This window comes from Gymnoscopelus braueri, assembly GCF_963280865.1.
Source record: "Gymnoscopelus braueri genome assembly, chromosome: 5".
NCBI lineage: Eukaryota > Metazoa > Chordata > Actinopteri > Myctophiformes > Myctophidae > Gymnoscopelus > Gymnoscopelus braueri.
In genome coordinates this window covers 53,498,276-53,518,275 of record NC_137606.1, presented here as the reverse complement: position 1 = coordinate 53,518,275, position 20,000 = coordinate 53,498,276, and the positions used below count along the sequence as shown (strand labels likewise).

Here is a 20,000-nt window from a genome sequence, read left to right as displayed (position 1 = left end):
ATGGCATACAGTAGGGTCCATAGCATACAGTATATGATAGTAGGGTACAGACAGGAGTTTACCAAGTACTAAAGGGAAACTAGGCTTGTTTTTTTAAAGGTCCATAGGGAACACACACACACACACACACACACACACACACACACACACACACACACACACACACACACGCACGCACACGCAGACGCACACACATGCACGTACACAAACAGCTCCCATGATGTCATGAGAGCAAAATCACAGGAAGCAGCTGTGTGCTGAAAAGCATATCAAAAACACAACACACACACACGCGCACACACCACACGATAAGCCCCCCCCCCCCCCCCCCCCCCACACACACACACACACACACACACACACACACACACACACACACACACACACACACACACACACACACACACACACACACACACCACAGACTCCCAGCTGGTAATTCGTCACAGCTGGTAGACTTGGAATGCTGAGCAAGCCTGGGTCAAGTTGTCCACACACTGACTGTAACACTGATACGTATACATACTGTACACACAGAGAAATAAAGGTGCCAAGTGGAACCAAAACCGGTTCTTCAGAGTGATGCCATGGAAGAACCATTGTTGGTTCCAGAAAGAACCTTTCAGACCATTTATTTGAATGGTTCTATAAAGAACCCAAACCCCTTAAACCGGCTGACATGTGTTTGTCGAAAATAGCAGATCTACAAAGGTTCCTCAAATAACTTTGACAAAAAAAGGTTCTCTAGAACTAGATAAGGAACATGAAGAACCATTCACTAGATCAAATGGTTCTTTAGTAGTTGATGGTTCTTTGTGGAACCATATAGCCTTTTAAAGAACCATTTAAGAACCATTATTTTTCTGTGTGTAGGCCTATTACACTGACATACATGATACAGCAAACACGCACGCACGCACGCACGCACGCACGCACGCACGCACGCACGCACGCACGCACACACACACACACACACACACACACACACACACACACACACACACACACACACACACACACACACACACACACACACACACACACACACACACACACACACACACACACACACACACACACAGGTTTGTACTTATGAGGACATTAAAACTTCAGGACGGCATTGAAAATTGCCGAAAACAAAGCATTGCACTGCAACGCTTTGTGAGCTTGTAGATCGGCTATTTTCCGGTGCGATGTCGCAGCACAACTAAGTTTAAAATAGGGAAAACTCCAACCCCAACCACTAAACCTAAACTCTAAATGTCTAACCCCAACCTGAATCTTTTCCTAATGTAAACCAATCTCTAAAAATCTGTTTTTAACCAGAAAACAACTATTTCTCTTGTGAGCACCAGGGTAAACTTAAATACAGAGCTCACATACATGTAAATAGTGCACAGTATGCTCTTATGAGAAGCCCCGCCTCCATCAGAGGAGAACAGTATCTCTGATACTGTGCCAGAAGTGCAATTTATGAAGAATGTGTTCATTCACATACTGGTGGTTTATGAAAATGCTGGCCATACACACACACACACACACACACACACACACACACACACACACACACACACACACACACACACACACACACACACACACACACACACACCCATGCATGCATGCACACACAGCATGTTTTTCTTACCAGAGAAGATGCAGATAGCCACTCCACACGTCACGTGGAAAGTCTTGCTCTTGTCCAGCAGTCTGCGCGTCTTCCTGCCTGATAGCTGTGGTGTGTGTGTGTGTGTGTGTGTGTGTGTGTGTGTGTGTGTGTGTGTGTGTGTGTGTGTGTGTGTGTGTGTGTGTGTGTGTATGTGCGTGCGTGCGTGCGTGCGTGCGTGCGTGCGTGCGTGCGTGCGCGGGGGAGAGAGACCAATTAGAACAAGGAGGACTGTCTGGGGATTCAACTAAATCACTTAAACAATGTTCTAACCCAATGGTTCTAAAACATTTTCATGTCAAGGACCGCCATATTTAATATGGATTTATTTTTGGCCACGGACCCCCATTTGTAAACATTTTGTGCCATAAGAGAATATTTCAAAGAAATCTTGATTTGTCAACAGCTTGCAGATCGGCTATTTTTTAATAGCAAAATATGTAATAGGGCCCAAGTGTTTAAACGGTTCCTCTTTTGCTGGGGTCCCCCTGGAACCCCATCAAATACCTCTCGGGAGTCCCTGGACCCCCACTTTGAGAATCAGTGCTCTAATCATATCACCAACATTCCATTTCACTCCCTACATTCTCCACCCTTCTCTCCCTCTGTGTCTCTGTCAAAAGTCCATTGAAATAATTAATTTAATTTAAGGGTTAAGGATGATTATATGTAGACTATGTTTATATGTAGACTATCTGCAGTGAAATAAATAAAGTATGGTATTTACAATCTGATCCATGCTCAGCCCTGCACCAATCAAAGTTACTGGATTGGTTTAAAGATGACTCAGGGGAGATAAGAATACAGAATCTCAACAATAGACACTGGTGTCTATGACAAGAAAGAGACACTGGTTTCTACAGTACATGACAAGAAAGAGACACTGGTTTCTACAGTACATGACAAGAAAGAGACACTGGTTTCTACAGTACATGACAAGAAAGAGACACTGGTGTCTACATGACAAGAAAGAGACACTGGTGTCTACATGACAAGAAAGAGACACTGGTGTCTACATGACAAGAATGAGACACTGGTGTCTACATATTGACAAGAAAGAGACACTGGTGTCTACATATTGACAAGAAAGAGACACTGGTGTCTACATGACAAGAATGAGACACTGGTGTCTACATGACAAGAATGAGACACTGGTGTCTACATATTGACAAGAAAGAGACACTGGTGTCTACATGACAAGAATGAGACACTGGTGTCTACATGACAAGAATGAGACACTGGTGTCTACATATTGACAAGAAAGAGACACTGGTGTCTACATGACAAGAAAGAGACACTGGTGTCTACATGACAAGAAAGAGACACTGGTGTCTACATATTGACAAGAAAGAGACACTGGTGTCTACATGACAAGAAAGAGACACTGGTGTCTACATGACAAGAAAGAGACACTGGTGTCTACATGACAAGAAAGAGACACTGGTGTCTACATGACAAGAAAGAGACACTGGTGTCTACATATTGACAAGAAAGAGACACTGGTGTCTACATGACAAGAAAGAGACACCGGTGTCTACATGACAAGAAAGAGACACTGGTGTCTACATGACAAGAAAGAGACACCGGTGTCTACATATTGACAAGAAAGAGACACTGGTGTCTACATATTGACAAGAAAGAGACACTGGTGTCTACATGACAAGAAAGAGACACTGGTGTCTACATGACAAGAAAGAGACACTGGTGTCTACATGACAAGAAAGAGACACTGGTGTCTACATATTGACAAGAAAGAGACACTGGTGTCTACATGACAAGAAAGAGACACCGGTGTCTACATGACAAGAAAGAGACACTGGTGTCTACATGACAAGAAAGAGACACCGGTGTCTACATATTGACAAGAAAGAGACACTGGTGTCTACATATTGACAAGAAAGAGACACTGGTGTCTACATATTGACAAGAAAGAGACACTGGTGTCTACATGACAAGAAAGAGACACTGGTTTCTACATATTGACAAGAAAGAGACACTGGTGTCTACATGACAAGAATGAGACACTGGTGTCTACATGACAAGAAAGAGACACCGGTGTCTACATATTGACAAGAAAGAGACACTGGTGTCTACATATTGACAAGAAAGAGACACTGGTGTCTACATATTGACAAGAAAGAGACACTGGTGTCTACATGACAAGAAAGAGACACTGGTGTCTACATATTGACAAGAAAGAGACACTGGTGTCTACATGACAAGAAAGAGAAAGAGACACTGGTGTCTACATATTGACAAGAAAGAGGCAGAGGAGAAAGCAGTCAGCTGGGGCATTAAGGCCACTGTGGCCTCAAGGGCATGCCATTTTTTTTAGGGACACAAAGCCAAACTGAGGGGAAACGACGGCCATGGAAATCCCTCTCCCTGAAATTCCTGCCCTACTCCCGTCCTTAAAAAAAAACATCCTTTATAGGTAAACAAGAAGAGAGAGCAACCCACATGCAGCCAAACAATATACTCCACAGAATGGTCCAAAACATGCAAGAAAATACATGTTGGCATTGGGAATGGCATTTCTATCTCATTACATTTTCTCTCCCTCTCTCCCATGTTCCTTGTCTCTCTCCTCCCATCTTCATTCCTCCTCCCTCCCTCTCTCTCTCTCCACCCATGGTGTTTTATAGGGGATGTGTTTTTTTTCCAAGGTTAAGCAGCTGCTCAGAGTCAATTATTGAGAACGGACGGGTAGATTTTCCTGAAAGTTTGTGGGAATCATCATTAATGATTTTTTGTTAATGGGGGGGGGGGGGGGGGGGCGCTTGAAGCAATATTCTTTTTTCAAAGGGGGATTCTGGGGTGCTGTTGGGGAGCTGGATATTTGATAAGGGGCGCTGGCCCACAAAAAAAGTCTGAGAAGCACTGGACTAAACTCACATTTAGTATGTTTCCTCACTGTACACAAATGGTTACAACTGTGCTTAATGCATAAACCACTTTAGCCCTATTTTTCTAAAATAGCAGAAACACCTTGCATACCACCGCATTTTGACCTGCTTGATCTTCTACTTTTGAAAATGTTTGAAAATGGAAAATGATATAAAAAAAACTTCAGTCCACAATGCCCAAAATAGGAATGTTAGGGTTCATGTGTGTAACGACACGTCACCATTCTGTTAACATCTTCCAGACGACAGTCAGTTTGAGTAACGTCATTGTGTATTCTACATAATGACATCATTGCAACCGTGTTCTTCAACAGGAATTGTCAAAAGAACAAAACTAAATTTAGCAACTTTTACCAACTAATCCAGCTGCCAGCAGTAACTTCCCGTGAAGAATATTTGTCAACACTGATGCACAGACAGCGCAAGGGATTCAACTTGCCATACTAGGAGATCAACAGTCATCGGCTCCCTTGATTGGCCCACCTGACTGATTGGCTTTACGGATTTGTCAAACTTTGCATGACATTTGTGCCACTGAAGCTATATAAGCAATAACACAAGACTTGATTGACTGTGTTGAGAGATGTTGTCCTGGACGGTTCACCTGAATGGAGGAGAAGAAAGACAGGGTTTTGCTGCTGTTGCCGTGGAGCACAAGGTGTACGCCTTTGGAAGGCTCTGTGACAGCAACAGGGCTCAGATTGATGTGCACGTTTTCAACACAGTGGCTTTACTCTGGATCAAGTTACCTCCAGTGACAAATGGAAGAGGAGAATGTCCCCTTGAGGTTCCATCAAAGCGTGAGGACCACACAACTGCGTTGGTTGAAGATATTATCTACATCTGGGGGGGCTACTGGAGAGGGCAGTACTGCAACGTGCTTTATGCATTTGATGTCGACACCCACAGATGGTTCAAGCCTAAAGTCTCTGGGACTGTTCCAGGGATGAGGTACAACCACTCAGCCTGTGTCTTGGGGAAGGTCATGTATGTCTATGGAGGATGGACTCAGCTGATTGGACGCACTAATGACATGTACAAGTTGGACACCACCACAATGGTCTGGACTTTAATTAAAACCAGAGGCTCACGACCACCTGGTTCATCAGGACACTCTGCCACCATCATCGGGACAAAGATGTTTGTATTTGGGGGTGTAGGGTTAGGGAACTACTACTACTACATCAGAGTTTTTGACATAGAGACCGACTGCTGGCTGAACAAGCCTGCACAGCTTCCTTCAGATTCAGATTCAGATTCTTTTTCAAAATATCGCTTCCGTCATTCAGCCTTTGCCTACAATGGAGAGCTGTACATATTATATAATAGTCACAACTATAGAGACACCTTAAATGATTTTTGGAAATTCCATCTAGAGACCTCCTCCTGGAAGAAGGTTGAGCCCAAGGGGAAAGGCCCACGTCGGACTTGGACCTTGAGGATGTGTCGTACTTGCATGGTGGGAGATCGTCTCATCCGCTTTGGAGGAATCAACACACCCAATGTCTTTGACCTCTACATCTTAGACTTCAGTCCTAGTCTGAAGACGATGTGCAAACTAGCAGTTATTCAGTACGGTTTGGAGCAGTCGGAACTCCCACACGACATCAGGTGGGAACTGGCGGCCATGACCACCAACACCAACTGAAAAATTATCCACTATTAATAAAAAAAAACAATAATAATAATAATAATTTAAAAAGATTATAAGCTGGCACAGATTCATAAACCACAGATCACTTGAGCACAGTCCATAAAGCTCCTCTGTATTTTACAGTGGAACCATTAACTCATTCCCTGCCAACGATGTCTTTTGATGTTTGTAAATTGAAAGCCCAGACCGCCAATGACGTCTTTTGACGTTTTTTCGGTGTGTTTCCACTAGATGGTGCTCTTCGCTAACACATGAGTGACCATTTCATCCCCATGGGGGTGTAACGGGACCTGGATATTGGATAGGGTTGAGAACCGCTGGCATAGACCACCTTCAGAGGCCGGCCTTTTCCAAGTGGGACCAGACACGAGGGCGTGGCTGCAGCACGCCACTGAGCTGGGTGGTTCCCCCACATAATGCTAATCAATTCGTTTAGACTCGCTAGTCACGCTACGAGTTAGAATAAAAGGATATACCAAGACGAAACGAAACGATATACCAAACTAAACAAATCATAACCGAGGGGAATCATGGGGGGGAAACGGAAAAGGAATTGATTCCAGGCTACCTCTGAACTGACATGGCTTCACCCCCACCCCCATGATAAAAAATGTTGTTAGGCCAAGTCATAATACGCTATGCGTGAAAGAAGCCCCCCCCACACACACACACACACACACACACACACACACACACACACTAGCACTGTGTTTGATAAACAACTAGCACAACATGTAGAATTGTGCTTTGGTACCCAACCAGTTGAAGAAATTGCAGATTGATGCTAAAGTCGGCCATACCAGCCCTGACAAAAAAAAGGATACCGGTACTCATTTTTTGCATGTTACAACAAAATACCAGACGCCAGAATAGAAGGTTAACCTTTGCTTTTATGAAATACCTGAGATCATTAGAATTTTCTGTTGCTATAGTTTGACCACTTAAAATATAAAATAATTACTACAAGCTGCGACGTGTTGTAAGCCTGTAGAAAGCCTATTTTCGGCGCATGGCAAGCTTCGATAGGAGGCATGCAGACTTCTATGGAATCCAAATGACTGAAATCAGTCGTGGCGACTGAGAACTTGACTCCATGTGATCTTTTAATGTACCCTACCGTGTGCGTTCCTCTGAGGTAGGTGAGCAGGGAGCGGCACATGGGCAGCAACACCAGGCTGCAGTTGAGGTTCAGCACCGAAGCAGACGCCCGGCTAATACACAACCCCAGCTGAAAAGACACACACGTATAAACACACACACAATTACTTTCTAATACACTCTGACACGCAGTGGCGGGAAAAAAGTATTTTTTCAATACTGCAATGTAGAAACCCTCAGTTACAAGTAAAAGTCCAGAATTCTAAATTGACTCCAGTAAAAGTAGAAAAGTAATGGTATCATTCATCAAAATATACTTTTAAGAACCAAAAGTGAAAGTACTCATTATGTAGAATGTCCCGTTTCACAAGGTATCATTATATTAAAGGGATTCTAGGCAACATTAAGCCTAAATTAAAAAAATATTTATATATATATATTTTGCTTTTTTTCCCCTCTATCAGCCACTATATAATGATGCTGGGGTGTTTTCCTGCATTGAAACACAGTCCTCTTTCTGAAATCCATATTGTCCCTACAATTAATGTTTGTCCGGGATGTAAATGAACGCACGCATGTGCGCGTCCGTGCGCGTCCGTGTCCGTGTGAACTGTTCGAGTGAAACCGAATGGAACCGAGTGCAGCCGCCAAAAATGGAACGAGCCGCCATTGTTTTCTGCTGCGCTGTTTTTACTTCTTACTTTCGGTTTTAAAACGCTCTCAAACTTATTTTTTGAGGCACGGAATTTACTTTTAAGATATCGTTTGGATCGAATTTAGTTGTTTAACTTCCTATATGTGGTCAATTTATCATGACAGAGCATATTTAAAAATAAAAATTCAGAGAACCGGCAGGGGCGGACCGGGCGGGCAGTGACACGCATTGTATCCGAATAAAGCAACCTATTTTCCTTTCCGTTTAGAAATCCCCCCTGCGTCACCCCCTGGTGGTCGGGGAAACGAACTGCTGATGAGGAGGGGGGGGGGAGTGGAGGTGCGGTGTTTGACAACAGTTTTTTTCTTTTTTTTATCTCTGAACTTGCCTACAATCCCTTAAAAGAAATATTCAAATCTTTTGAAAATAGCTAATCTACAAGCTTACAACCCGTCGCATCGCGACGCGTTGTGAGCTTGTAGATGCGCTATTTTCTAATAGCCAAAGTTTAAATAGGGCTAAAGTGGTTAATGCATGTTTTGTAAGAATAATCCAATTGTACAAAGCAACTAGTAACTAGTTTTCAAGTAATTGTAGTGAAGTAAAAAGTACAATAATTATTTGCCTCTGAGAAGTAGTGGAGTAGAAGTAAAAGCACAGAAATTTGACATTTCTTTTGCGACTTTTACTATGTTGATACATTGAATACAAAATGGAAACAAGTCCCCAGGGTTTTTTTTGTGTTATCCTTTTAGCTTTAACGCCTTACTGTACTTCGTGCTGTTTGCATTTCTGACTAATAAAGTATTCAATCAATCTTTCAACTTGCATGATTCATGTCACCTCTGAAAATAGAAATTGTGTTGTGTCCGGTATGAGCACACGTTAACACTATAGGTACATAAAGTGCTCACATGCTGCACACACACACACACACACACACACACACACACACACACACACACACACACACACACACACACACACACACACACACACACACACACACACACACACACACACACACACACACACACACACAATCATGCAGGTGACTGAGATAGGATCTTCTTTGTTGCGTTCCAAATCCCCATCAGCAGCACAGGAACACTGAAAGCACACACACGTGTGTACACACACACACACACACACACACACACACACACACACACACACACACACACACACACACACACACACGTGTACACACACACACACACACACACACACACACACACACACACACACACACACACGTGTGTATACACACACACACACACACACACACACACACACACACACACACATACACACACACACACACACACACACACACACACACACACACACACACACACACACACACACACACACACACACACACACACACAATCCTTAAGGCCTCTGCCCAGGCATTCAGTGGAAGCCCGTGGCGTGCCCACACTTGCCTCTCGCTCTCCCATGTCTCCCAGAGGGGAGGGGATGAATAACTAACACACACACACACACACACACACACACACACACACACACACACACACACACACACACACACACACACACACACACACACACACACACACACACACACACACACACACACACACACACACACACACACACACACACACACAAACACACACACACACACACACACACACACACACACACACACACACACACACACACACACACACACTGTCTGGCTTGGGCACCATCTGCCATGATGCTATCAGCTCCAAGTGCAACCAAAATACCTTCAACTTTCCACTATTCCTACCTAGTAAAATCTTCAAGGTTAATTGAACTCTAACAGTGTACAAAACAAATGTAACCAAATGGACCCGTCTACACTGTTAAGAGTTAGACATGACTCAGAGAAATAAGGAAGAAATGGGTACGCTAAATCGGTTACATTTGTACACTCTCGGAGTAAGACGTGACTCAAGGAAATAAGGAACCTATGGACACCTTGGTAACATTTGCACACTATCAGAGAAAGACGTGACTCAAGGAGATAATGAACCATGGATACATTGCGTCACCTTCTTAAAATAATGGCATAAGTCATTTTCTAAAGCTTTTCAGAAAACAGAAAAAACTTAACCAAAACAAAATATATGGTATTTCTTAATCATTTCACCCACAAGGTTTGTAACAATATATGGCTATTGACGTAAAAAATAACACTGTCTGTCGGTTATGTAACATAAGAGGATAAATGACTTAAGCCAATTTCTATTTTGACTTAGGCCAAATTATTTGTATAGTAACTGACTTACTCCAGACTTAGGCCATTTTTTTGCCTAAAAAAATTGCCTATTTTGGCCCAAGCCACACTCTTGAGATAGGCCATTATACTAAAGAGGGCGGGAACCGCATGATCCTTTTCAATTAGGATTTAGGCGATTTTACCAGAGGTGGTCAGTGTCATGAAGAGCTGATTTAGACAAAAATATTATTTTCCTCAAAGATCGACTTTTACATTTTAAGAAGGTGACGATTATTACATTCATACACTCTCAGTGTATGAATGTAATAGACGTGACTCAAGGAAATAAGGAACCGATGCATACCGTGGTAACATTTGCACACTCTCAGAGTTAATCGTGACTCAGGGAAAATAAGTAACACATGGATACATTGGTTACTATGTAAACTCTCTGAGTCAGACATGGAACAAAATAGATACTCCGGAGACCCTTGGAGGGGGTACATGGGGTCTCCAGCAAAAATATTTAATATATAGCATAAAAAACTATTTCAATATGTAACCCTATTGTACACGTCGGCTGATTCGAAAATAGCAGACGTACAAGCTCACAACGCATTGCAGTGCGATGCGTTGTGAGCTTGTAGGTCTGCTATTTTCTAAAATAAATTCTAAACATTTTGGGACAATCTTGAAAAACACTTTACTTTACTTTACTTAAAGTTCGGGTCTATAATGCCTTATAATTGTGTTTGTAATCCACTTATAAGGCTTCATAACACTCGTTATAACAACTTATAACAAAGACACTATAACACTACGTTATGGTACTTATAATGTGCTGTTCCACTGAGCATATAAAGCATTATGACCAGCACATAATGATACTTCATAGACCTTGTTATAAGTTGTTATGCATTATTATGAACAGTGTTATGAAGCCTTATGAGTGCATTAAAATGCATTATAAAAGCGAGTATAATGCATTATAGACCCGACCTTTAAGTAAAGTGTTACCAAAATGACTACAAAAATATATTATGCACAAAATCAAATTTCAGATGAGGGTCTGCGGGACAAATATAATACTACTAATTGAATTACTTTGGGGGTCCTTGATATGAAAAAGTTTGAGAACCACTGTTGGTGGTTCTGGAAGTGTGGTCAGGGGACCCCCAGGGATCCTTTAGGGGGTTCCAGGGGGTCCCCAGCTAAATGATTGATAGTTAGGAACCAAATGGACCCTTATGGGGTTGTAACTCTGAGAGTGTACAAATGGACACCAAATGGACCCATAAGGGTCCATTTGTACACTCTCAAGAGCTATGGTAGTCCGTGCTCTAATGGAGGGGTTCTCAAAGTGGGGTCCTTGGACACCCAGGGGTCCTTGAGTGGGTTCCAGGGGGGTCCTCAGCTAAATTAGTTAATATATATTGACATCAGTTTAACCACTTTAACCCAAAAACCTTGAAAACTTTTGTGAATATTTCTTTTTTTTAACACCACACATCTTGTCTGGGGGTCCTTGGCATAACACATTTTCCAGATGGGGGTCTGCTGCCAAATACACGTTCATTTAGTTTGAGAAGCAGTCGTTCTAGAGGTCAACGTGGCTCCATAGCGTCCCACGCCCCAAAACACAGAGGTACCAACACCTCATGGATCCATAGCGTCCCACGGCCCAAAACACAGAGGAACCAACACCTCATGGCTCCATAGCGTCCCACGGCCCAAAACACAGAGGAACCAACACCTCATGGATCCATAGCGTCCCACGCCCCAAAACACAGAGGAACCAACACCTCATGGCTCCATAGCGTCCCACGGCCCAAAAAAACACAGAGGAACCAACACCTCATGGCTCCATAGCGTCCCACGGCCCAAAACACAGAGGAACCAACACCTCATGGCTCCATAGCGTCCCACGGCCCAAAACACAGAGGAACCAACACCTCATGGATCCATAGCGTCCCACGCCCCAAAACACAGAGGAACCAACACCTCATGGCTCCATAGCGTCCCACGGCCCAAAAAAACACAGAGGAACCAACACCTCATGGCTCCATAGCGTCCCACGGCCCAAAACACAGAGGAACCAACACCTCATGCCAGACTTGAGGAATTCAATTCAGAGTCATTCAGTGTAAATCTGATACACTCCGTATCCCTTAACCCATTAAGACTGGGAAAAGCATCTGTCATGTTAGATGTTATAACCACTTTAACCATTATCTTATACTCGGGATATCAGCAGATCTGCAAGCTCACACGAGCTTGTAGATCTGCAATTGTTTTAGAAAAATCGTGAAAATGTGTTTTGAATATATATACTTTCTTTGCTTCTGGGGATTCTACAAATGTCTTCTAAATCTTAACAGTTTTTATTTAAAAAGAAAATGCCATAATCAGTGATTCTCAAACTTTTTCATGTCAAGGACAATATATTATTCATAAAAATATATATATTTAAAGATTTGCAAAGATTTTCACGATTTTTCAAAAAATAGCAGATATACAAGCTCATATCGCGGCACTCGGTGCCGCGATATGAGCTTGTAGATCTGCTATTTTTTAATGGTTAAAGTGGTTACGCAGATGCGTTCCCGGTTTTAATGGGTTAATGGAGATATGTAGCTTTATAAAGAGGCCGATGAGAAAATGAGTAGCATCAACCTGCTTCGTCACACAAACAACAAGGGATTGGTTCACTGGCACACGCACACACACACACACACACACACACACGCGCACGCACACACACACACACACACACACACACACACACACACACACATACATAGAGGCACGCACGCGCACACATAAACATTCACTTGTGACAACAATTACGCCAACCCCTCACATGGGCAAGTGAGCATCACATTCCAGAATGTGAACTCAACAGACTGACTCTGCAGCGAGTGTGAGTGTGCGTGCGCGCGAGTGTGTGTGTGTGTGTGTGTGCATGTGTGTGCGTGTGCGTGTGCATGCATGTTTCAGTAAGCATGCTGCAGTATAGGCTCTGTTGTCAACCAGAGCCCTACCCAGGGGTCAAAAGTATAGCAGATCCACAAACGTGTCGCTTCGCGGCGCGCTTTGAGCTTGTAGATCTGCTATTTTTGATACTTTTGGATTTGAATCCTGAGAAGTAAGTAACAGTTTTGGACATAATGAGGTTTCCACCCGACAGAGACGATGTCCAACATCCGCAAATACAGACTGACTGAACTGGACTGAGAGCACTGGGTTGTCAAACATTAATGTCATGTTAAGGACGCCTACATTTATATGTATTTGGCTGCAGACCCCCATCTGAAAAGGGTTTTGGGTCAGGGACCCCCGTTAGAGAGTTGTCGTAAATGTAACGAAACAATTGGAAAGTAGCTGATCTATAAGCTCACAACGTGTCGCATTGCATACATTAAAAAAAGGATAGGGTGGACGCCCTAGAACCTCCTCAAGGACCCCTGGGGGACCCCACTTTGAGGACCGACTGTCCAGACACAGAATGCTCTCTCTCTCTCTCTCTCTCTCTCTCTCTCTCTCTCGCTCTCTCTCTCTCTCTCTCTCTCTCTCTCTCTCTCTCTCTCTCTCTCTCTCTCTCTCTCTCTCTCTCGCACACACACACACACACACACACACACACACACACACACACACACACACACACACACACACACACACACACACACACACACACGGCCAGTGGCTGTCTCAGATTTTATAGTCATAACTCAGGACTCATTAATAACATGCATGTAACAGATGGCCCTCCTGTACATGATATAAATAACCCTCCCTCAAGTCAAAAAGATTCACTGGCTCCAGGTTCAGTAAAGACATGTAAGGTTGTCATATGCTGACCAGTATAAGTATCTTGGATTGTCATTGGATGAGCACATGACATTTAATGATGCTGTCGGTGTCCTAGCTCAGTCAGCAGGCAGGGCACTGGGCTCTGTCATGAACAAAGTTAAACACTGTGGTAATTTAGGATTCAACACCTACTGTATACACAACTCTACGAATCAGGGGTATGTCCGGTGTCTGACTATGCTTCTGGTGTTTGGGGTTTCCGGGAACATACAAGTTGTAACACTGTGCATCATAGAGCTATTAGATCCTTTTTGGGAGTCCATAAATTAACTCCAGTGTTGGCAATTAACGGGGATATGGGATGGGAACCTCCAAGCATCAGACACAAATGTGAAATTGTTCGGCTATGGAATAGGCTTGTGAAGATGTCTGACCAGTGGGATTTTAGATCTGGTCACTTTATTTTATTCTAATGATTTGTTTTTGTTTTTTCAAAATAAGTTACTATGTGACATTCACAAAATTAGAAGTACAATGTTTCCCAGATACAAAGAACAATGGTGTAGTGATATGGTATAAACCCAAGTTGCGAACTTATTGTCTCATAAAGGACAGGTAGCCTACACTGTAGAACCGTATGTGAAGTATAATTTAAGCAAAAGACAACGATCTCTCTGTGCACAAATACGGTCAGGAACATTACCATTAGCTCTGGAGACTGGCAGGTTTAATGCCACTCCAGAGGAAGAGAGATATTGTCTGTTTTGTGAACTTGGGGAAATTGAAAATGAGGTACACTTTTTGTTTTATTGCTCAAAATATGATGATATAAGAGAGGTATTTGTTAGTAAGATGTCTTCTATTTGTGGAAATTTCCTTGAGTTAGATGATTATGAAAAATGTGAGATATGTTTTGTTAAAGGAGCTTTTGTTGTGGCAGATTTTATCTGTCAAGCTTGGGAGAGAAGACAGAACACTCTGTATAATTCTGAGATGTAATTGAATGTATTACGTGAATATGTTGTAAAACATGTTATAAGCGTAAAATGGTGTCTTATAAACCCATGAGGGTTGGGCACTTTGTGTGCAGGACACAGAAATAAGAAAATATCTATCTATCTATTTATCTATCTTCAGCCTGCAACTGGTATTAACCTCAGCCAAAAAGCATGATGTGTTTCCTCTCTCCATCCTCACAATACTATTGTCATAACAATATTTTAAGTATTTGGTCAAAAAAAAAAGTTATATTTAATTGTGTCCATATCGCTCCCAGCCCTACTTCTATCTAATCTGAGGATACAAGGCTCTGGAAGTTTTCGGATGTCATAGGTTTGTCATAGGTTTGCAAGTATCAACAGTTGCAAACTGTTTATCGCAGTGGTTCTCAAAAAAAGTTTCATATAAGGACCCCAAATTGATGTGTATTTGGTCGCAGACCCCCATTTTGAAGATTTGCATTTGAAATGTTCCCATTGTTCAACATATTTATATATAATATAAGATGTTCTAAAAAATGTTCACAAATAGCCGAATTATAGCTTTTCCTCCTTTTGCTGGGGACCCCCTGGAACACCCTCAAGGACCCCTGGGGGTCCCCATACCCAACTTTGATAACCGCTGGTTTAATACAGACAGACACAGCTGGACTGCATTTCCTTTCTTATTCGTATACACTTTCAAGGCTATGAGTGTCCTATGTCCCAACATGAGGATGTTTTTTAATAAGCCCTGGCCCCAGACAGTCTAAATTCATATTATAATAGGATTCCAAAACTATTATGATCCCATGCACAAAACGATATATTATACCATGTAGCATTAAGTGGACACTCCCTAGCTGAAATGATTTAATAGACAATTACATACCAGACTATCATCTGACTGGGATTAACGGTGTGAAACTAAACAGACATGTTTTCCCATCCTCGCAAATAATAGCGAGTAATGGAGAGATTTATCCACTCAAAGTTATATATTTTTTTGTGTTTTTGTGTGTTACGTGTTATATTGTCTCTGTCGTGTGGAAATCAAAGGTCCAAAACTATTACTTTTCAGGATTCAAATAAAAAAATAGCAAAAGTAGCAGATCTACAAGCTCAAAACGCGACATTCTGATAGCAATCATTGCTATAGTTACCGGGCTCTCCCCGTCTCTCCAGCGCTTTATTAAACACAAAATACATTTTCAGGTTGGGATGCTATTTTCATCTAATCATATAGGATACATTGTGGTCTTCATCAATTGTTGCTGTGTTCCGCCTCAATATGGAGGAGAAAGCAAAGATGTTCTGACAAAACAAGGAATATTACAGAGAATGTCTCTTGGCGCCCATTCTGAAACAATACAAGAATGCTCGCTGCAAAACACGCTCGCCCCGCCTCAAATCCGCCAACCTCGGAACGGTCGCCACCAGGTTTTCCTAAACGTAACCTCAGTAAAACTATGGCTATACCTAACCTTATTCCTAAACGTAACCTCAGTAAAACTATGGCTAAACCTAACCTTATTCCTAAACGTAACCTCAGTAAAACTATGGCTAAACCTAACCTTATTCCTAATCTTAACCTCAGTAAAACTATGGCTATACCTAACCTTATTCCTAAACGTAACCTCAGTAAAACTATGGCTAAACCTAACCTTATTCCTAATCTTGACCTCAGTAAAACTATGCCTAAACCTAACCTTATTCCTAATCTTAACCTCAGTAAAACTATGCCTAAACCTAACCTTATTCCTAAACTTAACCTCAGTAAAACTATGCCTAAACCTAACCTTATTCCTAAACTTAACCTCAGCAAAACTATGCCTAAACCTAACCTTATTCCTAAACGTAACCTCAGTAAAACTATGCCTAAACCTAACCTTATTCCTAAACGTAACCTCAGTAAAACTATGCCTAAACCTAACCTTATTCCTAAACGTAACCTCAGTAAAACTATGCCTAAACCTAACCTTATTCCTAAACGTAACCTCAGTAAAACTATGCCTAAACCTAAACCTATTACTAAACGTAACCTCAGTAAAACTATGCCTAATCCTAAACCTATTCCTAAACTTAACCACAGTAAAACGAATACAAGAACCGCTGGGGGCGAGCGGTCTGCGGAAAGAAATGGGGGCAAGTGTGTTTTGAGGCGAGCGTTCCGGTTACCTTCTGAAACCCTCCATATGACTGGCCACGACTTACACAACATGAGAAGAAAAATAAGTAAATTATATTTTGTGGCTTCATCTTGTGGAGGTACAGTAGTAGTATTGTATTGATAGTGTTTATACATATTTGTGAGGACTTACTCCCAGCATCTTGTGGAGGTAGTAGTATTGCTTTCCAGTGGAGTACATCAGGAAAGTTCTCATGAACATCCAGGTGTTGGCCCCCAGCCACAGCATCTACACACAAATCACACACACACACACACACACACACACACACACACACACACACACACACACACACACACACACACACACACACACACACACACACACACACACACACACACGCATTCAGAGTTAGTAAATTGGTAACATTTGTACACTCTCTGGGATGTGGATCTAGATTAGCCTGGTAAACCCCCTCCCTCCGGAAATCTCATTTGCATTTGATTTCAGGGAGGTCTGGGATTGCGTAGGGAGTAAGGCTGCCCGAACACTGCGTGTTCGAACCAATCAGCGGCTGCTAGGGGCGGGATCATCCAATCACCTGCCTAGTAGCTTGAAAAAAAGAAAAACTGTCTGTCATCGATTCTGCGACCGGAGTCTCAGATGGGAAGTAGGCTGTGAAACAAATGTGTGTCGCAAGCTTCTTCCATTTGACGGTGTCAGGTTAGATCTAGATGTGACTCAAGGAAATAATAGCCTCGATCTCCAGGCTTTTATTGTTTAGTTTTGCTAAAAAATAAAAGCCTGGAGGAGTGCGTCGGTGTACCCGGTATAGGAAGTGTTTCATTTCCCCAACCAACCAGAGTGCAGTGGGCGTCGCTCGTAATGTTGTGTTAACGGGGAGGGGGTTGACGGAGAGATCGGTGAACCAATGGGATCAGGCGCAATCTCTCCGCGCCTCTATATACACCCGCCCCTCTATACACGAAAACAGGAGCGCTAGTGCAGCCTAAGGAAATAAGGACCAAATAGATTCTCCGACATTGACAGAATGCTCTGTATGCATAAGGCAGAGTAACATCCATACTTCTAGTGGTCAACGTGGCTCTGTGACCTCCTATGTCAGTGGTTCTCAAGATAGGGTCTGGGGACACTTGGAGGGGTCACACACACACACACACACGCACGCACACACACACATGCACACACGCGCACGCACACACACACACACACACACACACATACTCAGACATGCACAAACATCCACACATGCACATGTAGAGAACAAACATGTCAACAGAAGAAGGAATGCCATATAGGTTACTGCAGTAGTTTTCAATATTTTTGAAGTTGCAGTAAATTATTTTTGTTTTTGTTAAAATAAGTGTTAAAAAGCTATATGTTCTTATAGTACTCATTGCTATGTGTGTTTGTTCAGTCACAGGAGTCTCCATGTCTCTCCAGCTCTTTAATACACAGAAAATACATTTTCAGAGCATCACACCAATTTCATCGAATCAGGAGAGATAACTCATATAGGACAAACAAGTGAAATTGGAAGTGATGAAATAAAACAAAAATAAATTGCAGACACATTTGGAACTGGAACACAATGAAACTGAAGCAGGTAAATGGGTTCTCTCCCCTGATTGGATGAAACTGGCGACCCACCTGAAAATGTATCTTCTGTTTACTAAAGAGCTGGAGTGATGGGGAGAGAGAGTCCTGTTTCTGAACAAACACTCTTTCAGAACACCTTTAAGTATAAGGACTCCCAACTTGAAATGATTAGACCACAGATAGCCATTTGATACTATAGTTTATCTCAGAACATTTCTACCACATTTTGGTCCAATACAGTGTGGCATTTTGGTCCAGAATTCCTTTAATGTCTATGCACTGTAAGCTGTAGAGATAACAGTCAACCTTTGATCAAAATAGCCTCTTTTACATTCTCTAGTTGTAATAACATAGTAATAATGGTGAAAGATTCACTTATTTGGGGGGACCCCCTGCAAACCCCCCTTAGGACCCTTAGGTGGTCCTTGGACCCAACATTATTGAAAACCACTATGTTACTGCAAGCCTATTATTGTTTATGTTGAAATCAGGTGTGATATCGAATGATTAAATATCACAACTGTTGTCTTCAGCTCTGCACAGCAGCATTTCACATCAGCAACAGGAATTATACAGATCTACACTAAACTGCATGTCATATCGTAACATTTATAATAAATGAATAAATATATAAGCAGAATCGTACTTACAACTACATAACATGTGTGGGGAAAAGTATTATACTTTCTGAGACATTTTTCTGTGTGGAAAAAGTACACAAATGTTTTACTTACCTAAAAATATCAATACTGCAATGTAGAAATACTCTGTTTAGTAAAAGTCCGGAATTCAAAATTCACTTGAGTAAAAGTACAAAAGTATTGGTATCAAAATGTATTTATGGTACCAAAAAAGTAAAGTACTCATTATGCAGAATGTCCCATTTCACAAGTTTCCAAATGTATAAAATGTATAGAAAATAGCAGATTTACAAGCTTACAATGCATCGCATTGTGACGCATTGTGAGCTTGTAGAAATATATATAGGGCTCAGAGTGGTTAGTGTATGTTTTGTAATAATAATCACAATCTACAAAGTAACTATAACTAAAGTTTTCAAATAATTGTAGTGGAGTAAAAGTACAATATTTGCCTCCTTGATGTAGTGGAGTAGCAAGCAAAAGTACTGAAAATTGGATATACTCCAGTAAAGTAAAACACATAACTCACAATTCTCCTTAAGTACAGTACTTGAGTACATGTACTTAGTTACTTTAGACCACTGTCACTGAGTCGAAGTTTAATTAAATGTTTTGAATCAGAACAACTT

General features: G+C 41.9%; 2 protein-coding genes across 2 annotated transcripts in view; one reads left to right on the top strand and one right to left on the bottom strand.

Moving 5' to 3' along the window:
- The window catches only part of LOC308086080 (uncharacterized protein), a 499,718-nt gene that overhangs the window by 189,982 nt on the left and 289,736 nt on the right, over positions 1-20,000 (top strand). The gene's annotated exons all lie outside the window — the stretch shown is intronic.
- nox4 (NADPH oxidase 4) overlaps positions 1-20,000 on the bottom strand; it is a 68,343-nt gene that overhangs the window by 47,416 nt on the left and 927 nt on the right. The window contains exons 2-4 of the mRNA XM_080429055.1: positions 17,303-17,398; positions 7,344-7,454; positions 1,649-1,733 (exon numbers count right to left, since the gene is read on the bottom strand). Coding sequence (XP_080285181.1) covers positions 1,649-1,733; positions 7,344-7,454; positions 17,303-17,398 — 292 coding nt within the window. The remainder of the gene's footprint in view (positions 1-1,648; positions 1,734-7,343; positions 7,455-17,302; positions 17,399-20,000) is intronic.